At 51.4% G+C, this 16036-nt stretch overlaps 5 protein-coding genes; 3 read left to right on the plus strand and 2 right to left on the minus strand.

The window, feature by feature from the left end:
- Window positions 1-423: 423 nt before the first annotated feature.
- RCC_11179 (uncharacterized protein) lies at window positions 424-1542 on the minus strand (the record flags this gene model as incomplete). Its single annotated transcript, XM_023776402.1, has 1 exon — window positions 424-1542. One exon carries the CDS (start codon window positions 1540-1542, stop codon window positions 424-426), a length of 1119 nt encoding a protein of 372 aa, XP_023632170.1.
- Window positions 1543-2594: 1052 nt separating this feature from the next.
- RCC_11180 (related to tuftelin-interacting protein TIP39, contains G-patch domain) lies at window positions 2595-4862 on the plus strand (the record flags this gene model as incomplete). Its single annotated transcript, XM_023776403.1, has 1 exon — window positions 2595-4862. The coding sequence occupies one exon, from the start codon at window positions 2595-2597 to the stop codon at window positions 4860-4862; it is 2268 nt and encodes a 755-aa protein (XP_023632171.1).
- A 1545-nt stretch (window positions 4863-6407) lies between these two features.
- Window positions 6408-10253, plus strand: RCC_11181 (uncharacterized protein; the record flags this gene model as incomplete). XM_023776404.1 has 2 exons in its annotated part: window positions 6408-6834; window positions 6967-10253. 2 exons carry the CDS (start codon window positions 6408-6410, stop codon window positions 10251-10253), a joined length of 3714 nt encoding a protein of 1237 aa, XP_023632172.1.
- Window positions 10254-10613: 360 nt separating this feature from the next.
- On the plus strand, window positions 10614-11288 carry RCC_11182 (uncharacterized protein; the record flags this gene model as incomplete). Its single annotated transcript, XM_023776405.1, has 1 exon — window positions 10614-11288. One exon carries the CDS (start codon window positions 10614-10616, stop codon window positions 11286-11288), a length of 675 nt encoding a protein of 224 aa, XP_023632173.1.
- Window positions 11289-12486: 1198 nt separating this feature from the next.
- RCC_11183 (related to FMN-dependent 2-nitropropane dioxygenase) lies at window positions 12487-14000 on the minus strand (the record flags this gene model as incomplete). XM_023776406.1 has 8 exons in its annotated part: window positions 12487-12641; window positions 12735-12856; window positions 12931-13114; window positions 13207-13371; window positions 13448-13577; window positions 13636-13663; window positions 13713-13887; window positions 13958-14000. The coding sequence occupies 8 exons, from the start codon at window positions 13998-14000 to the stop codon at window positions 12487-12489; spliced, it is 1002 nt and encodes a 333-aa protein (XP_023632174.1).
- Between the last annotated feature and the right edge of the window lie 2036 nt (window positions 14001-16036).

The raw sequence follows: 16036 nt of genomic DNA on the forward strand, positions 1-16036 counted from the left end.
TTATCGTGTAGAAATTCAACCAATGTGGATGCAGGTGGAATCCAACGACAAAAAGAGATGGAATGTGTCCAATTCCCAATTCCCCCACTCCCAACGCGAGGTCTTTGCTCTCAAGACAATTCCTCGAAATTCACTCCTGTCCTAATTCTCGATTTTTCTTTCTCCCCAAAACCCGTCGCATGTATGGCTCGTGAAACTTGATGGGTGTGAGGGGGTTTGTGGATTTCCAGGTAGTTGCTGGGACAGCTTTGTGCTGTTCTCTCCATGGTGGCATGATTCTGGAAGCATGATGATCCGCGAGTGTCCAGAGGTWATGATGATTTTTGGGGATGATGAGGATGAATGGTGGTATATTTTCCACTGCTTGTAACTCTCGATCATTGTAGATGTTAAGTTTGATCGTGTGCACGTCTGCCGTATTTTTCAATCATCATCATCATCGTCCTCTTTGTCTTTTTCGTCGTCGGAGCCGGTGTACTCGCTGCTTTCAGACTCGCTACTTTCAGACTCCTCGAGGTCCTCTGCTTTCCGGACGGCTTTACGGACACCACCACTGCTAGGACCAGAAGCTTCATCGTCGGTGATGTCTTCAGGTAAATCTGCCATGCAGCTTCGGAAATTGGAGGGGTTGAAGGGGTTGAGGGGGTCCATTATGCTGAAGATGGGTTCTGAGGGGTAGATTGAGCCGGGAAGTGTCTTTCCTAATCCGGTTTCGGTTTCTTCGTCGTCATCWTCGTAGTCGTCGTCGTCGTCGTCGGAATCGGAATCGGAATCGGGGTCTGCGTTCTCATATTCTTGCTGCTGCTGCTGCCCTGGCACATCTTGGAATTCGGCGGTGCTGGGAGGGTTGGGGAATAAAGGTACCCAGGGTTTGTCTTCGGCACGTCGGGATGCTCTGAAGGGGATGGTGGAGAATAACGGTATCCAGGGCTTGTCTTCCGCTGGTGTTGAGGCAGATTTGGATCGTGATGGGGTAGTATTGCTTTGATACCTGGCGTGATTGTTGATGCCTGAATCTTTGCGGATCCCGGACCGAGCGCCGCTGTTTGAGCGAGTGAGGCGCTTTGTGGGATGTGTGGCCTTAGGGGAGGGAGTGTCGATGTTCGCGCGAGTGTTGCGCACTGTGGGTCGTACGGCATAGCGGGATGTAGGTGATCTGAATCGGCGGTTCGTGGAGACGCGCTTGTTGCACTTTGTTTTTGAGACGGTGTCTTTGTACTCGATATCTGATCCGTCATCGCTCTCCGATGTGGCCTCGGACTCGCTCTCTGATACGCTGTCTATGTTGTAGACTTCATACTGGCTCTCCGTTGTGCTGTTATTTTTTTTGTGGACCACCACAATCTCGCTCTCCGCTCTGCTGTCATTTTTGTAGACCTCAATCTCGCTCTCCGCTGTGCTGTCATTGTCGTAGACTTCAGACTCGCTCTCGGAGTTATCTTGACCGTCTGATTCGTCCTCGCTCTCGGCATAGTTTATTGTTCGTCGACATTTACGCGCGGGTTGAGCGAATTGCTCTGGGAGTGTTCGTTTTGGAGGCATGATTGCACAGATCTTTTACTTGTTGTATGATGCACAGAAGTGTTCGGATGGCAAGTGTCTGAAAAGTCGGGACGAGTTGGAAGATTGAAGATGCTATGAAAAGGTGATGGGAAGAGAGTCACTCGCCAGATGATAGCCTACGATTTTTGGATTTGACTTTGAGGACCGTGAAACAGCATTCTTGACCTACGTCTTGTGAAGCTTGACACGCGGAAAAGCGGTGCATAAGCTCGTGGAGACAGTCATGATTCGCATGCCGCTTTTCGCATCTCGGATCGTTGGAAAGCCAATCTACTGGCTCCGTTTATGCTGTCGCGGGACATGGCGGATGGCAGAATTTAAGGTGGGGACGTGCAGATATACAGCAGCATAGCCCGTGCTCGCTGAACAGCCATATTCACGGTCATACCACAACACTAAACCGGACGGTATGTGTGCTGGCCTGTTCCATCCTGGTGAAGGGTACATCGTTTCGATATTAGGATATCGAAAAAGGCACGTCCGCATGCATACGGGATTATATGAATTCCACATGTCGATATTGGATATCTCAGAAATGCGGTCCAAGGTGTATATGGATCTGATGYCACGCGCGGTCCTAGTCTGCTGTTTTGTGGTGTCCTGACTGAGCTGAAGCAGTTGATCGTTTCTTGCATGACCAATGGCTGGGCTTGAGCCTCCTTGAGTGCCCGATGGTCCATGAGTGACCAGTCGGATGATTCGTCTAGGGTGAGCAGGTCTGAGTAGTGTGTATTGTCGCTATCAAGTGTACCTTACTGTCGCCCCTTATGTGCATGGCTGTTAACATATGATGGACACTTCCGATCCGATGCGAGAGTCTGATGAATGTTGCTTCAAGATCAGGATATATGATGTATAATCGTCGCAGGATGAGAGAATGATCAAGGTGAGGTGCCCTCCTCAAGCCCTGCTGCTCATGCACAATTTGCACGGACAAACCTTATTTTATGCAGCAACAAATACTCGGCTTGTGAATTTGAAGATCACAGGTCACATCGCTCCGCGCCCCACCAACAACCAACACCACCGACATGGACTCTCAGAAGCGCAAATTCCAGGGCGCCGCTGGGAGAGGTCCCAATAAGGCGCCTAAAATGGGCGAGGGCGGCGGGCCAATGTCCGCATTCGCGAAGAAGATGATGGAGAAGATGGGATGGAAGGAGGGACAAGGTCTGGGAGAGAGCGGAGAAGGCATTGTCAACCCGATCGAGGTCAAGCTTCGACCGCAAGGTGCTGGTGTGGGGGCGGTGAAGGAGCGCACGGAGCAATACAAGGAGGAGCAGCGTCGCGCCGCGGAGAGGAGAGGCGAGACGTACGAGGACAGCAGTGACGAGGAACGCCGGGCGCGCAAGGAGCGGAAGAAGAAGACGCTGGCCGGGCGGAGCGGAATCAGCGGAGGCGATAGCGGAGCCAGCACCCCAGGTGGAGGCAGGAAGCCCAAGACGAAATACAAGACCGTGGCCGATGTGCAGGCCGCGGCGCCGGGACTCGATGTGCCTTTGCCTATGCTGCGCTCCATTGTGGATGCAACCGGCAGCCAGACACGAATGCTGACCAGTGCTGCGGGTCTTATGACACCTACTACCATGCCGTTGGACTCGGAAGCCGACAAGATCGCGAAGCGAGAACGACTGGAGCTTGAGGCTTCCATCGAAGCATGGCACGGCGTTCAAGAACAGAAGGTCTATATTGAGGAGCAAGCAGGTCATCAGAAAATCGAGCTTGACCAGCAAGAAGACGAACTGGCGAAGCTGCAGTCGGTGCTGGAGGCAGTGGAACGGCTTCAGATCGTTTCCTCGGGAGGAGGGCTGAATACCGATACAAACTTCGCCGCCAAACAAGGTCTGGAAAATTCCTCTCAAGTGCTTGACTGGTCGGAGCTCATAGATGCACTCGAAAAGCTTCAGCTTGAACATGGGCATGAAATCTCTCGATGCGGCCTGCTCGACATTGCCGTAGGTGCACTGTGTCCGGCTTTCAAAAAACATATTGCCGAGTGGGATCCTCTCGAAGACCCAGAGTTCCTCACATCGGATCTCCAGCGCATCACGGTTCTCCTCGGCCTTGGTACACAGGACGAAGTGGTCACAGCACGCGAATTGACCACCCTGGACGAGGGATATGGCAAGAGTAAGCGGCAAAAAGCAACCACAGCTTATGAGACGATGATTTATCAGATTTGGCTACCCAAGCTGCGAACCACGATCACGAACTGGGATGTCCTCAACCACGAGCCTCTGACGACCCTCGTCGGTGCTTGGAGACCGCTTCTGCCGGCTTTTGTATACAGCCATCTCGTGGACCAGCTGATCGTGCCGAAATTAAGTGCTGCATTGCAGGCGTGGGATCCTCGAAAGCGAAGCCATCATCACAAGCACGCAACTCTTAAACATGCGGAGCCCCACACTTGGATCTTCCCTTGGCTACCCCACCTGCTTCCCCATCAACTTGATGCCCGAAATGAAGGCCTTCTTGTTGATGTGAAGCGAAGGCTCAGACAGGTCTTGGATGGTTGGGATGTTAGCTCAGGTGTTCTAGCTGGATTGTTAGCATGGCGAACCCTTCTTCATTCGGAGCTCGATCAGGTTCTTGTCAGACATCTGCTACCCAAGCTTGCACGGCACTTGACGCAGTACTTTGAAGTAGACCCGTCTGACCAAGATTTGACTCCGCTGGAAATGGTCCTTCAATGGCAGTCACACTTCAAGTCCGAGGTCATGGCGAGACTATTGGTCGCGGAGTTCTTCCCGAAGTGGCTTTCAACCCTGCATCTCTGGCTGACTTCTGATGAAGCTAATTTCGAGGAGGTCGGAGCTTGGTTTGCGTGGTGGAAGCAGCAGATCCCCGAGACCCTTAATGCAAAGCCGGATGTCGCAAAGGAGTGGGGGCGAGGGACAGAGATGATCAATAACGCCATGGACCTGCTGGAGTCCGACATCCCCCTCACCAAGCTTGCGGCGCCTGCAGCTGGCCCTGTTCGACCCATCGCCAAGGAAATTGGCAAGAAACTCGAGGCTTCTGTTCCGAAAGTTACAGTGGCTCGGGACGTCGCTCAGAACTTCAAGGATACTGTCRAAGCTTGGTGCGCGGAGCAGGATCTTACCATGGTTCCGCTGCGAGAAGCACATCATCAGACGGGATTGCCGCTGTTCAGAATCACCRCAAGTGCCACCGGCAAGGGCGGCGTGGTCGTGTATATCAAAGGAGACATTCTTTGGGCACAACGAAAGGGCGACCGCAGTCTCTTCGATCCGGTCGGTTTGGAGGACGCATTGATCGAACGGGCCGAGGGGAGGTAGTGTTCTTCTGGACCTACGATGGTGTACAGACTCAGGTGAGACTTTCTGCTGAAACCAAGCGAACGAGATTCACTCTGGCTTTTGCTAATTTGAGGATTGGAATGAGATAGCATTGGGCGTCGTGGAGGGAGCTTGATGGGTATCTCAAGCTGGCACATTGTGTGATTTGGCGAAATCAAACAACATATACTATCTTATCGATGCCAGCTGCCGCCACCGACCCGTCCTGAGAAGAATTCGAAGTCATACAGTGGTGATGTCTTATAAACACATCCAGAGTTTTGCCAAGTATGTCGGCATCTCAGAGGAGACCTCTCCATCATCAATCCAGCAGACGAACGTTCCGGCCAATCTTCATGCATGCCTCGCGACTGCTTCGAGATCTTTCGACAGATGACTGCTCGGTGGTCTCTTGTCAAATCCGCTTCGGTGCTCACACGTAATGAAAGTCACTATCGCACCTCATCAACGGGGTTCGAGAGCTCTGCATTATCAAGTTGCGCGGGGAACATCTTATCGATCAGCCTGGACCATGAAGATTTTCTTTCTTATCGCTGGTAGACCATCGCAATTGACGACTCCAGCACACAATTTGTGTGTGGACATTTGTTGTCGAGTGAGGACGTCGATGTGGGTAAGTGGCCTCTCTTTTATGTATTGTCTTGCTTATCTTACGGATACTCTACCTCTAACTCTTTCCAACGCAATTCGAGATGCTCTTCGAAATCACTTCAGCCCCCACTGTCGTAGCTCCTTCAATTGCAGGAAACCCTCCTCTGAACGCTATATACGCCGAAATCTGCACTGTGAATTTACTCTGCAGACCCCATGACATGAGCTACATCGTCTTCTAGATGTTTTTGAGCATATCAAAACTGACTAAAAGATACAGGATGGCGAATTTCTGTTCGGCTGTACGAATGCACGCAGGTAGCTTTGTAGCCATCTTCATCTTCATCTTCGATCAAGAGATCCATTCAATCGCACTATGATGAAGAACTTCACCATAACAACTCTCGGTGCTACAATGTTGGAACATGCAGGGTGCAATTCCGTCACACCAAGATTGGTCCAATTCTTTAGCGGCGTCTCATCACACTTTTAAGCGCCGACTTCGACTTTGCCGTCCTCTCACCTTACCTTTCACGTCGCTTGGCTGCAGTCGTCGGTACCATCCAACACGTATGATTTGTCGCCTTCTGCATCAACATCCGGCATCACGGTAAGGGCCTGTGATTCTCTGTTCAAAAATAGCACAAATGTCAAGAGGCTTGGACTCTTGGCCAATGGTCCGGCGTCGATCATACTGCACCACCTCTCCTTCTTCCCAACTGCGATTAAACGTGGAGCTCATGCGTTCCATCACTTCGCTTGTTTGCGCAAAAAGGGAATAGACAGGGCTCTTGTGCTGTGTCTATGCATTGTACGCGCTCTGTTACTCGTTACAGGCCCTGCGGAGACGCGTCTCTGGTCACCGAGGCGGTCCCGGTAGAGGGTCTAGTTTCAGCAAACACGGCGGCTCGCGCTCAGTCCTGAGCTGGAGAGATGAGCCAACAGTATGACTACCCATGCCCCCCTCCGCCGCCGAGTCCAACCTCTTACGGGCCGGCTAGAGCTCAACCTGGCCATGTTCACCGCACAGGATCTGCGCCTGAGCAGCCTCGTCCTATAACGACTGCTTTCCTCGGTGGTCAATCCCAGGTTTCCACTCCCATCTATGGATCACACCTCTCTCCGGGTGGACCCCACTCTTATAGTCCCCGGACTCCGAGCGCTTTGAATCCTCAGACTCCTGGAGGCCTTCTTCCACCCGCACCACAGCCTGGAGCTGCACCTAGGACGCCTGTCATGGAGCCATATAATCCGAGGCAATGGAACAACACCAGAGGCCAAGTGTCTGGCTCACAAATGGTATTCCAGCAGAGGCACAGCAACGCGCCTTTGAATACCACCCATGTGACGGGCATGGAGGGTATGTACTCTTTTCATCTCGAGTTAATATGTTGGTGTCCTGTCTAGTGTAGCTTCACGCTGTACAATGTTACCATGTTCCATTGTTGAGACTCTGTGGTGGTACCCGCTGACCTCAGACGGTGAACAATAGCTGCAATGCCGTCTCCGCCTCCACCATACTCACCGGAAACACCTGACAACCCTGCGCGATCTGCAATAGCATCGCCCATGATGGATAGTATTGGATTCACTCCATCACCTGTTCCGGCTGAGAGGAACATCTCGCCTCAGATGAATAGGTCGCCTGCATTCCCTCCACCTCCACCCCAGGCATCTCGACATCGGGAGCGTTCAGCGTCTGGTCAAGGAGGACAACGTTCATTCTTCAGCCTTGCTAGCTTACGAGGGAAGCAGCCTGTCAGTGTCGATCAGCCTTTCCCCCCACAAGCTGGCAGCTCCGCATATATACCGTCGTATATTGATACGAGACCGCCGGCGTCCAGAAGAGCAGCATCGACTGGCCATATACAATCAGGTGGAGCAGGATCTTCTTCCTCTGCTGCTATTGTCAATGCCGGGCGTGGATCACCAGAAAGTCACTGGCGTCAAGGCATGCCTCTGCCGGGACCTCCTCCTGGACCTCCACCTCCTCCCACCAATCGCTCGCAAAGCTTGAACCGTCCAATAGGTGCGCCAGGACCTAGCAACCTGAATGCAGATTGTGGATTTGAAGCGTCAAGGCAGAGAAGGACAATGGCAGTTTCAAATTTGGGTCCAGTCCCTCCCACGCCTGCAGATTGGGTTGAGACGGATCAAGCTCCGCCAAGTAGCGAAGAGGTCCTTTCGCTGGTACCACAATCTCATGCTGATACGATTGTCGATCCGCAACCATTGCGAATTGATACCGGTGCGCACCGGGATTCCTCCCTGACTCGACGTCGTGTAACACGAGACATGAGTGCGCAGGGGATTCGAGAGAGACGATCGAGAAGCCGTGCCACACAAGGCGGTATCGATGGTGACTCTCGTCCAACAAATCTGATATTCTCACCCGATGGAGGATCGATCAAGCAAAGACGTGAACATACCCGAACGGCGTCTGGATACCCTGGACCTGGACCATCATCCGCTCCAGCTGCAACGCAGTCGAATTCCAAGGCGCCCGAAAACGTTCTTACGCCTCCCTACACACCAGCTGTGAGCAAGAAACATGTCAAACTGCCAGGAAGTGCTTCGAGTGATAGGCCGGTATCGCATCTGCTGCACACTCCCAATGAGGATAACACGAGTATGCATGCTCCATTGAGCCCAGGACGACCTGCCTCGAGTCAATCGACGAAGACTCCCTTCAACTTGGACGCCTTCTCTTTGCAAGCGATCGAGCGGCATCGAGTATTCGTCGAGAAGGAAGCTGCTGCGGTATCTGATGAGGAAAGATTGGAGCTGTTTGCCAATTTTCTCGTTCACGAGTCGAGACTACGACGAGATCGGTACACTGCTGCCTACAATGCCATGGCTGGTGATATTGTTGATCTTACCAGAGACATGTGGAGACCATATGCTACTCGCAGCAGAAGAGCCATCACACCGAGCACTTCAATGTCTTCCTTTGATCCCACAGCTCCAACTTGGGGCACAGACAGCCAGCCAACTTCTGCACACGGGCATATGCCAGGTTCTGCATCCTCGTTGGGCGACTTCACTCCTGGTACGGATTCCGGATCGATGGGCGAGCTCGGCGAAGGGTATGAGCGGACAGAGAGTCGGCAATGGGCAGAATCTTTCAAGCCTTCGCTATCACCCATTCCAAGTATGGCGGTGAGCACGGTACCGGATGAGAATGATTCAAGAGGACGATCAGCAAGCCGCTGGTGGGAAGCCGGGCAATCTGGAGCCGGCTCGATCGGGAGACCTGACAGGATGGAGAAGTCGCGGCGTGAGACCAAATACATGGGTGTCAATCCTGCAGTCTTACAGGCAACTTCACAACCAGAGTCGGAGCCTTCTCCTGGTGCGAGTAATCATGCGTACATGTATGGTCCTGATGAGTATCCTCCCGAAAAGGTTGGCTGGCATGAAGGGCCTGATCTAGACACGCCGATGCAGACACCTCACCGGATTCCGGTAACTACTCCTGGGATTGAGCCGCTCGATGTCTCTCGATTAGTCACACTTCCTCCCCCATATCCGCGCCATCATCCTGCTGTTAATAACAGTCACCCTTTGTTGAACGACCTGCGTGGTGAGCATCGCTTCCTGGCCGATCAATCTGAAATTCAGAAGATTAAAGATGCCTACCTCGACAAAGATTTTGCTCTTTCGCGTGAGCAACAAGAAGGCGAGAAGAAGCGTCGCAGCAGATTACGATCTGAAATTCAAAGCAAAATCGCAGATGGCAGCATGTCATTCGCAGATGCAGCAAAAGCTGAAGCGGATTTTGATGTCGACGAAGCCGAGCGAGGCAAAGCCAGCGCTCGTGCAAGATTCGACGTCTTTGAAACAAGCGTCTCCCATCCCTTGAACACTCTCCTGACCGAACGACTGGAGCGAGCGAGCAAAAGCATCCGGCAACTCCGCGCCGAACTCCAAAGTAACCACGAATCCACCAACCCGAATCAAGCACAAGAAGAAGGCGACGAGCATCCCGAACGCTTGGAGAAATTGACACTGCTAAAGTGGCTGTTCGAAGTCCGAGAGCTACTCCACAAGGAAATGTTCGACCTGCACGCCATGCGAAGCGACAAGTACTCCGAAGTCATCCTCACGCCCTACCGCATTGCGAAACTCGCGACGAAAATCGACGAAGCGACTACATTTTTCAAAAAAGATCGTCTGGAGCGTCAAGTGACTTTCGCCAAGGACTCGTTGAAGCGCGTGGAGGAATTGCAAGCGGTGATGGAATGGAATGTTTCGCGGGGCGTGGAGGATCAATTGAGTGCTTTTTGGGACATCGCGCCGGGATTGCTGGAGGTGATTCAACAGATTCCCCTGACCATGTCGGAGATGGCGCGGTTTGAGATTCGCATCCCGGGGCAGGAAATCGAGGAGAATCCGTCGTATTTGAGACATCCGATGCAGTATTTGGATAGTCTGTTGGGGCATGCGGAGAAGAGCGCGTATCAGTTTATTGAGAGTCAGGTGAATCTGTTGTGTTTGTTGCATGAAGTGAGGACGGCGACGGCCAAGAGTCGATTGCGTGTGTTGGAGATTGAGAGGGTTGTGGAGATTGGGGATCATGGGGAGGAAGGGGTTGGGGTTGAGATGGGGTTGGCGAGGAGGGAGGCGGAGGAGGAGTTGACGAGGGAGTTGAAGGAGAAGGTTGGTGAGGTCGAGGGGCAGTGGGAGGAGGCGCTTGGGGCTGGGTTGGGGGATTGTAGGGATAGGGTAAGGGAGTGGTTGGAGGGGAGTGGTGGGTTGGAGGAAGGTTTGGATGGGTAGGTTGGATGGGTTATTGTATTGTAGCGTTCTGGGCGACATATTTTTGGGGATTGGTTGTTTTATGGAGTATAACTGCTGGAGTCTTCATGTTCCGTTGGCAAAGATATGCGTTGGATAGGCCTTGTCGCAAAAGTGCTCACGCTGAAGCATGGAATTCATGCCATTCAAAAACGTTTACCAAGCTCAACTCAGTGATTACAAGGACGAATGGATCCAGGAATAATATCTTGATATCATTGTGCACAACTCGTACAATATGCATAACGGATTGCTAAAGATATGCATACTTGGCACGCGTCGCAACTCCTTCCTCCAACATCAGCGAGTTTCTCTGTGATGTGATTCGATCAATCTGCCATGATGAACCTCAACCGCATCAAGAATGCTCTAAAGACGTCCTTACAGAGCTGTAGTTGTTTCGCATGGAATCGCGACGGTCCGCCGCTTGAACCGGTACTGGAGGCACAAGTCGACAGTCCTCCCTGGCCACCCCAAGCGATCCTCGACGACCGTGTCGCCTACATGTCACAGATTCGAGCCAGGCCGCCCCGAGCAATCAAAGGCACAGATCGAGACTCTCCCCTCAACTGCCTGTATCGTCTCTATGAGCGGCTCGTGCTGGACGACAYCATTGGCTATCGCAACGAGATTGAATACTTCTGGCGTCGTAGAGCATGGCCTGTCGCTGGAATTCCGGATCCCGAGGACTCGGATCCGTATCGCTATGCGTTCATGGCTGCCATTCCTGATCTACTCATTCGGGCTTTCAACAGCAACATTAAGATCGGTCTGGCAAGATATACGCCTGCCATCATAAGTCCAGAGCGAGCGGAAGAACTGCGCAACACACCTGAAAGCGCCAAAGTCTATGAGAGCGTACCTTCCTGGACCTCTCGCGTAGAGCCCGTGAAAAGGATGTTGACAATACCGATGGTCGATGGACCTGACCTGGTCAACCCCATGGACACAGAACTGGATCCGACATTCTTGAGGTTTAATATACGAATTGGTGTCCCTCATGTCCTCTTCACCTGATGCACACAGCCCTGCGGGCTCCATTGATGTCCTGAGATATCATTTCACCAAGCCGTCCTCCATGTACAAGCGCCGATACTCAAGCCCGATAATGGCAAGATCGACCACGTCCACCTGGAAACCATACTCGCTACACCAGGACTGTACAACCTGGTGATGCTGTGGAACATACCTATTGCTGCTGATGTACTTGTGGAGGTACGCTGCAGTATCCGTGGCATCGTGAGGTCGAGCCTTGGCACTCTGCACTCCTCTCCGGGACTGAGAGATTCGGCAACGATCTTCAGAACAGGTTGCTGAGATACAATCTCGTTCTATCGTAGAGCTTGTTCCGTAATCTGGCGATGGCGGGGAGGCGTCAGCCACATCTGCGTCTGGTTGTTGAACCATTCGATTCCAAGCGGCTTCCCGCTCTGATGCTCCGTGAGCTGAGCAGTTTGGCCAAGAGATGTGCTTTCCTGATTGTCCAGATACTCATGATACACCCAAGGTTCGGCCGGCGAGCGCGTATCCCACCCCAGAACATTCCAACTCCACCCACCACTCCATCCGGTTTCTGTGTCTACCCGACATGGCATTCATCGAGGCGATTCCACCCAATGAGAGGCCATGACGTAAGATTCAACGAGCGTCCATTCAACGAGCGTCCATTCAACGAGCGTCCATTCAACGAGCGTCCATTCAACGAGCGTCCATTCAACGAGCGTCCATTCAATACAGCTTCCCAGACACCGCCTGAGGAATATCCAAGATCTCCGAGGCTATCACTTCTGACCCTTGCTCTGGGTTCACTCTGCAAAATACGGAGGAAAATCTACTCCGCGATGTATAATTCTTAGTGCTCACCAGTGGAGGGTCAGTATGAACGCCGTGAGATCTCATGGGAGCCTTTGCTTAGTGGCGCATTTTCCTGCTCCAGAACGCTTTATCTGATACAAACCGGACCCCTGCAAGTGAACCTCTGGGCTTGGAACTGCACATGGATAACGACTACTGCATATGGCCTACCGGAGCTCCGGATTCAAGAGTCTCGTGTGGTGTTTTCCGGTCATTGCCGGGAATTGTGAGGCAGAATTGTTTGTTCGATGCAGCTCTCGACACTGCAGGCGGTACAGACCATGCTACCAAACTCTCATCTCCATTACTAGTAGATAGACTTGTKACCGCGTCAACAATCGTGACGCCCTGCAATGCTCAATCACAACCTAGCCCGATCCTTGACGTAAGAAAGCTGCTTGCTGATCGTCTCGAGCGCCTCCCTCTCGATTCGYGCCACCAGGTCCTCGCATGTTGGGATGTCATGGATGAGTCCAATGCATAAGCCTGCGGTCCACACGCCATATTCTGGGTCGCCTAGATTGTGGGCCAGGTTAGCAATGTTGGACACCATAAGGGGGGCCGATTGGCCCCGATATATGCCCAAGGCTGGGAACTGTGACAACTTACCATTGATAAACACCTCTCGACCTCTCTTTCCGTTGACGTACGGAAGTACTTCGGAAAATTCTCCTGTCGTGCTCTCTCTCTCAACCTTCAATGCGTCATCGGTGGTTTTATTCTTGAAGTACCTACGCAGAGCAAAAGTCAGCAAGTTCCATAGACACAACGAGTCGACACCGATAAGACTCTTATCTATACGTACCGGTTACTGTTTTTCCATCGCCGGAGCACGATCTCCGTGTCATTCTCGGATGCGCCAACGATTGATTTCTTGATGTTGTTATGAATAGGAGCCTCGACAGTGCACATGAATCGGGTTCCCATGTTGATACCACATGCACCCAAAGCCAACGCACCGGCGAGTCCTTGTCCATCAGCGAAGCCACCTGGTGAGAGGAAAATGTCAGTCCAACTTAGATATACCTGGCCTAGACTCTGTGGCCAACGAGCCGACAAGATTTGCCCTGTACCGACTTACCCGACGCGATGAAAGGAATATTGCCGAGTTCTTGTCTTGCGCGAGAAAGTAGGATGAAGTTGGGAATATCAGTCTCGCCAACGTGTCCAGCACACTCGAAGCCGTCAATGCTTAGGAAATCGACGCCTAGTTTCACTGCGCTCAATGCATGCTTTATGGTGGTACCTGTTGACAAATTAGCATTTTTACGGCGATATTTTCTACACTTTGTAGTAATCTAGGAGGCAATAATGGCGCTTACACTTATGCAGAACGATACATCCCGCATCTTTGAATCTCTTGACGACTTCTTTGAATGTTTGTCCCGCGCCAGCAGTTTCAATGATTCGAATGCCTTCTTCAATTGCAGCCTTGGCGTATCCGTGGTAGTCCTGATTTGATCAGCAAAAGTTTTGTACAATGTCTCAGAAGAGATCGATGTTTCCTTACTGGAGGATTGCTGTTTGGAAGCATGGTGCTGTTGATTCAATCAGTATGCATCGAACAAAGTGGCTCGAATTGCTTACAGATTGACGGCGAAGGGCTTGGATGTCATCTTCTTACACCGCTGAATCTCTTTCCGCAAATCTTCTGGCGTTGGCTGAGTCAATCCAGTGATGATACCAAGACCGCCGGCGTTTGATACAGCGCTGGCAAGCTCGGCGTAGCCTACCCACATCATGCCTCCCTGAACCACGGGAACTGTTGCTACAAGTTAGCTAGTGCTACAATTGGGAAGTGTGAGTTATATCGTTTTGTGGGTGCAACTCACCCTTGATCCCCAAGGCTCGCGTCAGAGCTGTGTCGAACGACATGATCAAGATTGCTGTATTGTGAATTGTTTGAAAGGAGGCTGTTGATGGAGGCCCTTTACTTTTCTTCTTTTAGATATCCCCACAAGATTGAAGTGCTGTCTGATTATTTGATACGTATTACCGGTATAATTCCCGCGGTCAAGTTCTGAAACCGAGGTCAAGATGGAGAGTTAGCCGTCTTTGCCTTTTCGAACAGTCAGCAGGAGATCAGCATCAACTCTCACGTGATCGTCACAATACCTCCTGGCAACTATTTTCGAGCTGTGTCCGAGCAAGACAAGCTGGGCAAATGCGGGCTGGCATAAGAGATGGATGAGACAATACATCCCATATTCGTTGCCAAAGCATTCCCTTCAGCTGGTTCATCCAGGACCGATCCTTCCAGCCGCACCAACAGTAATTGACCGGGACGTTTTGGTAGTCCGGGTCGGATTCAGAGCATGCTGTCTCCCTCATCTTTTGCGTGAGAACGGAGTCTCAATTGTGGTGGGCGAAGGATCAAAGAGAGTAGGTGATGTCCGGGCCTGGAGTCCGTAAGATTGCACAACGTGCGGATTCTGTTTCCTTGCTGTCCAGTTACCCTGGAGCTCGAGTCGACTGTGAACTGTTATTCTCTCATCATTTTCGATGGAAGCCATGAGGTCGAAACAAGATACCGACTGCCACTCGGTAGCAGACCCCATCATGGGTTTAGCGATCCAGCTCTCTGGAGTACCTGGCTTTGGAAGGAGAGTTTTCCTGAATGGAAGGAGCTTGGAACATATTTTTGATCACGTCGACGAGGTCTGGAATTTCAGCAAAGATAAAGTGTAGAACAGTGCAGTCACAGAAGCATTCTGGAGTGAAGAACGGAAGATCTGGAGTGTCAAGACTTCAGATGGACAAAAGTACCGTTGCAAGTGGGGATCATGGCAGCGAAGGGGTACTTGGAAATACCTGCAGTGGTGAACCATGCTGAGAATCGATCCAGGACTTCCTACAAGAATTGATGTGATTGCAGTGTGCACGGGATATGATGCTGCGACGCCATTGATCTGGAGGAGAACTGGAAAATTCGTGTTGTCGCGCATCTGGGCATGGGCGTCAACGTCTTCCCAAACTTCTTCATGAACAGGCGGACAATGTCCACGCCGCGTACCCTACCAAGCCGGCAGAGCAAGCAAGGAGAAAGCATATCCTCGATACCGCTGTTGGAGACAAACTCGTGGTATATGGGCGCTAACGTGCCGAGCAAAGCACGAGAAATGTTCTTCTATGTTGAATGTATCCCCAATTGGCACAGAGCGTGTAAAGAGTCGATAGACTGCCGGAAGGACTTTGAGACGACGCCCGCTTGGAAGGACGGGAAAGACTGAGCTCAGAGACGTCCAAAAGAGTATTCAGACGAGGCCAGGATTCTTTGTCCGCCATGAGGGGACATGCCATACAGAGTGAAGCTATTTGTAGAACAAAGGACGAAAGAGAGCATTGATCGGAGTGGAGGATGACGAGCAAGCAGCGCGTGAAAGCCGGGATAATGATTTTCATGCAATCTTAGTACTAACTACGGTGGACTTTTAGCGACTTCCCTGCAACAACGCGATCTAATATAGCTTAACGCCACTAAGTGGAGTAATTTCACACCTCGCTTATTGATTTAATTGCCCGTATAATTATATATAATAAACGTCGTTATTTGCTTGTGTGTATGTAATATTACCGTCCCGTTATTACTTAGTTACCGGTTCTAATATGTTACGGGTTTCGGTTACCTATATCTTACTTTAATGCTACTATTATGCATATACTTCTGCTAGTAACTTATTATACGCGTAAGAGTAATATTTATATACTATAAGACTCTTCCCTCTACCCTTCTACCGTCTCCCCTAGTCCTCCTAATAACTACTATATTTAATACTTTAATTAGCACTCTTACTACCTATCCTCCCCTCTTTGCTTTATTCTACCTCTCCGTATAATAACCGAGAAGGAAGTTCGCCGCTTCGGTATAGGCGACGTCGACCTATTAGATATATACTACTCGTCGGACGATA

Source organism: Ramularia collo-cygni (assembly GCF_900074925.1).
Source record: "Ramularia collo-cygni strain URUG2 genome assembly, contig: RCC_scaffold27, whole genome shotgun sequence".
Lineage (NCBI taxonomy): Eukaryota > Fungi > Ascomycota > Dothideomycetes > Mycosphaerellales > Mycosphaerellaceae > Ramularia > Ramularia collo-cygni.